The 8,784-nt window shown below is 34.1% G+C and overlaps 2 protein-coding genes across 2 annotated transcripts; one reads left to right on the top strand and one right to left on the bottom strand.

The window, feature by feature from the left end:
* The first annotated feature begins 411 nt into the window (after positions 1-411).
* LOC113497367 (DDB1- and CUL4-associated factor 13) lies at positions 412-2,432 on the top strand. The gene is made up of 5 exons (XM_026876906.1): positions 412-490; positions 596-1,140; positions 1,222-1,388; positions 1,545-1,845; positions 2,069-2,432. Exons 1-5 carry the CDS (start codon positions 412-414, stop codon positions 2,318-2,320), a joined length of 1,344 nt encoding a protein of 447 aa, XP_026732707.1. The 3' UTR covers positions 2,321-2,432.
* On the bottom strand, positions 2,331-6,963 carry LOC113497369 (kelch domain-containing protein 3). Its single transcript, XM_026876907.1, has 5 exons — positions 6,536-6,963; positions 3,775-4,240; positions 3,495-3,690; positions 3,049-3,222; positions 2,331-2,642 (listed from the first exon to the last, which is right to left on the bottom strand). Exons 1-5 carry the CDS (start codon positions 6,776-6,778, stop codon positions 2,579-2,581), a joined length of 1,143 nt encoding a protein of 380 aa, XP_026732708.1. The 5' UTR covers positions 6,779-6,963; the 3' UTR covers positions 2,331-2,578.
* Between the last annotated feature and the right edge of the window lie 1,821 nt (positions 6,964-8,784).

The raw sequence follows: 8,784 nt of genomic DNA, 5'->3' as shown, positions 1-8,784 counted from the left end.
AGACAATGTCAGTAAACATGACATTACTCCTTTGACAGAGAGATATTTGGTCAGTATTGCTATCTGTGTTTGAATACAGTACAACTGTGCCGAATGAGAATTTCAAATAATTTTGTTTAAAGATTAGTTTTTCTTACGAGTTTTCAAATTAATTAATCAATTTATGAGATTAATAGGAGCGTTTATACATGCATGTCATTATTTATTGGTAAACTATACGCGTTCAAAATTTTGGTAATGGTAATTGAATGTTATAATTTATTTATCTATGGCAAACTAGTAGAAAACGTCAAATACAGGTGGTTGATAAATGTTATTGAGGTTATGTTGTGAGATTTTTAGAATAAAACTCTCTTTTTGGTCTCAATAACAAGTATTTTATAGAGGCATTAAATAAAGGACCTGTTCATAATGTCTAAAGTTAAAATAAAGGTTATTAGCCGTAATCCAGACGAATATTTACGCGCTACAAAACGGGATATCCACAAACGTGAGTTTCTGTTTACATGTTGTTAATATTTTTTTAATGCTATGACAATAATTATTGCGTTTAATCTAATGGCTTGTACTTCAAAAAACCATTTTAACGTTACAGTGCCAAGAAACTACGATCCAAGCTTACATCCCTTGGAAGCACCGCGAGAATATGTTCGCGCAATGAATGCTGTGAAACTTGAAAGAGTATTTGCAAAACCTTTTATTGGTAATCTTGACGGACATAGAGATGGTGTATCGAGTTTGGCTAAACATCCTAGCAGGCTATCGGTGCTGACGAGTGGTGCGTTTGATGGAGAAATTCGTCAGTGGGATTTAGCCGTTAAGAAGTGCACTAGGAATTTCGTTGCTCACGAAGGTTGGGTGCGCGCATTGTGCTATACCCCCGACGGTGAAACCTTCACTAGTGTTGGTGATGACAAAACAATTAAAACCTGGAAGTCGGAGGTTCACTCACCTGATGATGAGGATCCCATAAGCACTCTACTGAGTATGTCTGTAGTATCAGGTATAACACATCATAGAAATAAGCCTATATTTGCTACTTGTGGTGAACACTGCCAGCTCTGGGAAAAAACTAGGAATGAACCTGTTAAAGTGTTTAAATGGGGAGTGGACAGTCTTCATCATGTATCTTTTAATCAGGTAAAATATAATTAATGTGCTGAATAGTTGTTGTACATATAAATGCATCTGCAGTATTATATTATGCATACTGGTTTTCAGGTTGAACATAATTTGCTGGCATCATGTGCAAGTGACAGAAGTGTAATTCTCTATGACTGCCGTGAATCCGGACCCCTCAGGAAAGTTGTTATGGAACTCAGATCAAATGCCTTGTCCTGGAATCCAATGGAAGCTTTCATATTCACTGTAGCTAATGAGGATTACAAGTAAGTTTTAACTCCTTTTAATATATTCTGGCATACTAAATAGCTAATTAAATTAATAAACTATTATTATGCCATATAAATAAAAGAAACAGTTCAGGAATCAGCCATTTTTGTTGTCATTACTGTATTCTTATACTTGATTGTTTTTTATTACAGTCTATACACATTTGATGTAAGAAAACTAAAACAACCAGTCAACATTCACATGGGGCACACATCAGCCGTAATAGACGTGGATTATGCGCCAACTGGCCGAGAGCTTGTAGCTGGAAGCTATGACAAAACTATAAGAATATTTGAAAGTCTTAAAGGAAACTCCAGAGATGTATACCATACTAAGAGAATGCAAAGACTGACATGTGTTAAATGGACACTGGACAATAAGTACATACTCTCTGGGTCTGATGAAATGAATATTAGAATGTGGAAAGCAAGAGCTTCAGAAAAGCTCGGAGTGGTAAGTGAATTTTAGTTATTGCTATTTTTAGTATGATAAAGCTATAACATTTAATTGAGCTGCTCATATAGCAGCCATATACAAACAAAATATTATGGTCTTACTTAAATTCATGGCTAGAGGTAATGAGAAGGGTATTTTCTTATGCTATGTTACATTTATTATGACCATCATATTAATTAGATTATAAACATAAAATCTATATAATCTTTAATTGTTTTAGCTCAAACCACGTGAGAGAACAGCACTGAACTACGCAGATTCATTAAAGGAGAAGTTCGCAAACCATCCTCAAGTCAAACGCATAGCGCGACACAGGCACGTACCCAAACACATACTGAATGCCCAGAAAGAAATCAAAACTATCAAAGACAAGTCTAAACGAAAGGAGGGCAACAGACGCGCGCACAGCAAACCCGGCTCGGTACCCTTCGTTGCAGAACGACAAAAACACATCGTTAAAGAAGACGAATAAAAACACAACATTTTGTTCCAATAACTGTTTTTATTTGGTATACCTTTATTTGAATAAATGTGTAACATCATTCTTTTAAGACATCAAGGAATACAGATATGTGATACAGAAATTTGAGTTTTATTTTTACTATGACTTATAAGTATAATAAATAGATATAGACGAGATATCATAATGACTAAATATAAATAATGTATGTAAGGTTACCTTACATACAGGTAATGCAATTATAAATATTGCAAGATTACTTAGTTTTATTTAACCAGATTGGTTAATAGGTCGGCTAATACGGTTCGGTAGAGTCATTGTGCGTATGTCCATTCTGTGAAAGAAAAGTGTAATCAGACAGTGATATATAAAAAGTAGTTATCAGTCATTGAAAGTAAGTCATTTCACGGTAGATAATGATCGTTATTTATCGTCTTACAGTCTTGACGTATATACAAAATGTTAAATATGCTATGTGTGACATACTCTATTTCATAAGGTAGTTACTTAAAAAAGGTAAAAATTACTGTGCCTTTTATAGGACACATTAAATAAAAAGAACTGCTTATTTCCTTTTTAAATTTCATTTCATACTAGACCCTAACTGTTTCTTACATTTCTTTTAGTCGCGTTTAATTTTTAAACTTCTTAGACAAAGATGCAGACCATGATTGTTTGCCATTTTATAAGAACCTAAACAAATGAACTTTAGTTGTTAAGTAAGAGAAAATGACACTTACATAATGTCGCGCGGCAGTACGGATTGGTCAATGTTGTTTTCCAATACAACGAGAATGCAATGAGTCTTCAGAGTCGGAGCATAGTCCAACAGATGTAGATCACTGTTGTCAATCAGTCTTTCTGGGTTATTGTCAAAATTTTCGAGCTCACGGGTATTAGCGTGAGGGCAGGGGCTGAAAAGATATAAGCGACACCATCACTATCCATTTTAAGATATGCTAAAGATGTGCAGACCCCATATCTGACACCCTACACCGCTTTCTTATTGCTCTAGCAGTGGAGAAGCAGCGAAGGCGCAACAAAATCCACGCTGTCATTCCTTTTTACACTAGGTACAAACAAAATTGAATTCGATAATTTATTAAGTAATTGTGTACTGTATGCAAACCTTGAAATAGATTATCATATTAATGAAAATAATGTATTGAGATAGTAAACTACTGACCTTGTCCCTCCAAATAAATAAACGACATCCTTATGAATTAAACATGCCTGACGTCTTCGCTTGCAAGGCACTGAGCCGCCCACGTTCATGTATTGCCAGATATTATCTTTGATAGAATATCTGTAGAGATCATTGAAATGTGTTTTTGAGTTTCCGTTGAATCCGCCGAAGATATACATGTGTTCTTTGTACAGCCCTAAAATTAATACATAACTTAGAAATAATATTCATTAAACATAATAAAAAGGAACTACAATAATAAGGGAACTTCATGACTTACAAGCAGAGTGGCTGCGACGACCTTCAGGCCAGGTTCCACCTGGGTTTACCGCCACCCACTTCTCTTCAGTGGTATCTAAGTAGTAAACTTGAGGACAATATATTTCCTCTTGTGAATTGTAGGGACTGTTAAGATCGCCGCGTCCCCCGAAGACATACATCTTGTCTCCAACCGCAACAGCTGTATGGAAATCACGATGCGATGGTGGTGTTCCTCGACCATCAATGAAAGTCCATTGCAGAGTATCAAGATTTAGGCAGTGAACTTCTTGAGAATACTGATCGGTAAGATATTCAAACCCTCCAAAGATGTACATCTTGTTTCCAATAACGCATGCTGAATGGCCATCTTTGGCATACGGCACCATGCCCGACACAGATGGGGTACTCCACTCCAATGTTTTGGTGTCGAAACAAGATAGAATATCGCAGGCTACAGCGTTGTTTCTACCTCCCCACATGAAAACCTGTAAACAAATTTTATTTCCGGTATGAATTACACGAACATGCAAGGGCGCGTTTCCACTGTCGCCATGTCGATGTCGTGACAACAAATCTTATCGATTGTTAATCGTAGGTATAGGCCTACACCGTGGGGGGTAAAAATAAAAATCATGTACCTACCGCAATAAATAAGACATATACCTATAGCAATAAATTAGACGTTTTAAGGACCGCCATCTTTCGTAGCCCGCGTATCATATCGGCCCCCGCTTATAAGTGAACCTTCGCTACGATGCTTTAATCGTCACGACGTCACGGAAATTTTGTTCAGCTGTTATAAAAATTACCTGCTACTTCTATATGCAGTCGCAAAACGATCGTTAAGCCCACACTTGTAATATTGACATTACCTGATTACCACCTAAGCTCATTAATGGACATTTGAAGGGTACCTAATCAACGATTCTTTTTCATATCTAAATTGTACATCTTGATTGTTAGCGTGAAGCATCTGATTAAAGAGTTAAGATAGATTGACTCATTTTTCTTTCTAAATAATAAACCTGTTAATCCTTCATAATTTTTAGTATCCAGATGTAGTATTTACCTTTCAGATGTCGAGTGATACGGATGCATACAATGACCGCCACTTATTTCAACTAGGGTGCGAAACTAGTTCGCAGGCAGAAGTCGGCCATTTTATCGGTCTAGCTACAGTGGAAGTCAACGCCCTATCGATCTTTTGCAAGTGGAATATGCTATGAACTAGATATTCAAAAGGTGGTTCAAATTTAATGACGTATCTTTGTTTTTAAGTTGGCATTTATAATACTTACTACTGTTAAGATTTTCATTGCATTAGCGAAACATAATTATTATACAGTTTTGTTAGTAAAAAACGGGCTTTTAAATTACCTAACATTAAATATCGCATTAATTTAATATTTAATATAGATAAATAAAACTGCATCGGCACTAAAACTCTAACTACTAAACCGAAAATATAAAGTTAACAAATCCACCTACATAATATTTACGTAAAAAATATTTACAAAATCGCAATTGGTGCACATAAATTAGTTTAGTTCTACCTAAATTATAGAGACAATAAACTTGCAGAGCGAATATTAAATGATTTATAAATACGTAACAGTTAAGATTCTTAAATATGTAACTGTTTAAGTGTGTAAAGTTCACAATATGCTAAACATCAGGAAGAGTAAATACAAGTATTTAAATGACAAGGATAAATAAAAGTTCATGAGTACATTGTTGTAATTCCTGCTCATGAATATGGTATTGTAAATGTACAGTTATTTACAAAAGAAATGTATTTCAAACAATAACATGGGTGGTATGCAAATATTCTAAACTCAAATAAATAAGTTGGCTTTGAAAACCCTCTTAGTGAGATGAAAAGAATGTTTCGTTTATAATAGAAAAATATGATGCAATTTCTAGTCCTTTTGTTAGCAAAACTATTTTCTATTTTTTTTTTATTATTTGAAAGTTGGGACTAGAAAGTTTTAATATAAACCTAGCTTGGCCAGGTTAAAATACTATAACATTGTAATATCAATTAATCCAACTTCAATATATTCTTTATTTTAATGGAAGCAATTGCACCAAAAATAATATAATCACACATAAATTTAAAAAGTGAAATAAAAACTAATAAAGGAATATTTTTTGGGGTTCTATTCTGCTAATATTTTGTGTAACACATTCAACGGCTATGGACAATAAAATGAAAATAGTTCAAATACTTGTTTTGCTCAGGTAAAAGAAATAGTTTTTCATTAATTAAAAGAAGAACAATTTTATATTCTGCTAGATATTAACCAGGCAATGAACTAAAGGGCTTGCCGGTCAATAAACAATAGTATGTTATGAGAAGATTTTGTGCTTAGTGACGTATTTATTTAATAGTGTATGCTCATCAATGTTTGATAGGAATGCTGTTAAGTAGATTAGTATGTACATTTAAGTAATCAGTATCGGTGACAAAATTATAATGGCCTTGAATCTTTAATATTGTAGGGTACCACATTTACCATAATGATAGTTATAATTAAATATTAATTTTCATAGGAAAAATGAGTCATTTCTGGTAAATATGAAAAAACTATTGTCTAACACTTAAGAGTCTTATTAGAATATTTATATCAAAGATTGGATTTTTCTCACAACTATTATAAAATTAAATTTTAATTAAATGGAAATCCAGTTTAATAGAGATAAATAGAATGCTAATTTTATAAAAACAAAATTAAATTATAAAGGAAGAATCAATCATTTGTTTATCACAATACCCTTACCTTGTCGCCGTACGCGACTGTGGTATGGCCATATCTCTGGAAGGGAGCGACATCAGTCCTCTTGTAGTTCACAGGCGCCCATCTCAGTGAATTCGTATCCAATACATGGACAGGAATTGGCTCCCAATCCTTATACTCCTCGCTCGAGCAATATCCTCCAAAGGAATAGATTCTGTCTTCGATGCATACAGCTGCATGATTGACTCTCATCGGCCCACCCTCGATATGCACCGTCCATCTCATTTTGGTAAATATTTACCAACACGAAATCGGTCTTCTAACGCGCCAGATCGCACTGAAACTGTGCGGGCGGCGAAGATTATTATAAACTAGCAGAGGTAAAAAAATCACAGTCCTTAAATCTCAATTGAACTACGAGCAGTACGAGCGAGCCGACCTGCACTGTTCAATTGACAATGACAGTTGTATCATATTTTTTACCTGTACACTAGGTATTGACATCCCTGTAATATTGATTTATGACGCTAGTTTTGGTGCGTTCAGTTAAAGTGTCTTATTTCATTATTTCACACTTTTGGGTAATTGTCAAATGTTTTGACCATCAAATGGTCATAGATAATGTTAAATATACACTTCAAAACTATTATTTGCATATCAAGCTGTAGTTTAGAATAATCAATGCGGCTCATGATCGCAAAATATATTTTTTACTTAACATTACGGTGTTTGGTGTAGGATCTTTCCGTGCTATAAAAATAACGGCACCCTAAAAATTATTTGAAAAATCGCATGAGCCCTCAGCCTTAAAGGTATACTTTGTATTCTGTGAAACAAGAGAGACACCTATCGCATACATCTTGAACTACTGGCACGGACAACTAGCTTTGCGGTCGCTATGATAATTACACGCTTTTCACGCCTGCTGCACGGTGGCGCTTTTGAAATGTTTTTTTGTACTATGTTATAAATACATTGAAAGGGGGAAGAACATGATTATATCGTTAAAAAGAAGAAAGAATTATTTTTTCATAGCTAACGGTCAAATTCACAAACAGTCAAGATCACAATCGCTGTTCTGCCAAAGTGCTTCTGATACGCGTTAGCTGTTGTCGGCATTTCATTAGGATTTTTTTTAACGAACCTGCATATGTATAGTTTATTTCCTAGGCAGACAGGCTCACGTCAGCTTAGGTCCTACAATTTTTTTTTAAAATAATGTTTTAAATTTATTAATATAATATCGTAGGTACTGGCCAGTTACTTACATACAACAACAGGCTCACACGTCACCATGAATATAAATTAAGAATAATATAGGTACTTACGAACACGATATTACTAAACCACTGTTTGTATAATTTTCTGATGAATAATAAATGAATTATTTTTTGTAGTCTATTCCTAGTATCTGTCTAAATTAAAGTAATCTGTCAAAATTGCAGGACTTTGTGGATTATAATTTTTTGGATTTACATTTTTATATTTTAGTGCTTGCTGTACATAAGTTTAGCAAACCGACATAATATTTAAGTTTTTTTATTTACTATTTATGGGGAAGCACAAACTGTCAAAAATATGGCTAAAAGAGACAGCCGGGTTAATCAGGAAGGAGGGTGAATTTCCAATGAAATTGAAGATATTGACTTCTGAATATGTAGGTAACTAATACACTCCATGTAATTTGCTGAGGTAGGTACGGTATATTTTTTTACGTTTACATTTCGTACTACACGTTTAACTGAGTGTAGATTAAGCAATATTAAAATTACCTATAGTATAATATCTATGATAATAACAAAAAAGAAAACAATAGCAACACCTGAAAAATAACAATGTCAATATGAGGGCGCCGAACCTACTATTTACAATGGCCGATAAATTAATAGCAATTAGATTAAATTTGAAACTTTTCCTATTTTCTGCATTTTGCCTACGCAATAATTGGAAATGAACTATATTGATCGTGAGTTTTCCGCCCCGTACTGAATTTCCACTAATTTTGTTGGAAAAATGCTTAATAAAAATAGGAATTCAATTGCCACTGTAAATAGCAGAATTGGGGCCCAGGTGATAAACTTGTAATCGAAGCTTATTAACTTATAAAAATGTTGCTACAATGCTTCAGATTGATCCTTAATCGATAAAATAATTACCTTTTCATTACTTGTTCAGATTCCATCACGTGTGTCGTGTATACTTAGGTACTACTCTTAAGTTTTTATCTTTCTATGCGTTATGTAACGACTTTCAAAGTTAATGTATCTCTCTGAGTAATATTGTATACTTTT

The sequence above is a fragment of the Trichoplusia ni genome, chromosome 9 (assembly GCF_003590095.1).
Source record: "Trichoplusia ni isolate ovarian cell line Hi5 chromosome 9, tn1, whole genome shotgun sequence".
Lineage (NCBI taxonomy): Eukaryota > Metazoa > Arthropoda > Insecta > Lepidoptera > Noctuidae > Trichoplusia > Trichoplusia ni.
This window is presented reverse-complemented; position numbering and strand designations above follow the sequence as displayed.

Excerpts from the sequence above, each read along its gene's own strand:
- LOC113497367 (XM_026876906.1), top strand. The coding sequence starts at position 412 with ATGTCTAAAGTTAAAATAAAGGTTATTAGCCGTAATCCAGACGAATAT. Across the intron at positions 491-595 it reads AAAACGGGATATCCACAAAC|TGCCAAGAAACTACGATCCA; the intron begins GTGAGTTTCTGT and ends TTAACGTTACAG. Across the intron at positions 1,846-2,068 it reads CTTCAGAAAAGCTCGGAGTG|CTCAAACCACGTGAGAGAAC; the intron begins GTAAGTGAATTT and ends TAATTGTTTTAG.
- LOC113497369 (XM_026876907.1), bottom strand. The coding sequence starts at position 6,778 with ATGAGATGGACGGTGCATATCGAGGGTGGGCCGATGAGAGTCAATCAT. Across the intron at positions 4,241-6,535 it reads CAGTCGCGTACGGCGACAAG|GTTTTCATGTGGGGAGGTAG; the intron begins GTAAGGGTATTG and ends ATTTGTTTACAG. Across the intron at positions 2,643-3,048 it reads GTACTGCCGCGCGACATTAT|AATGGACATACGCACAATGA; the intron begins GTAAGTGTCATT and ends TTTCTTTCACAG.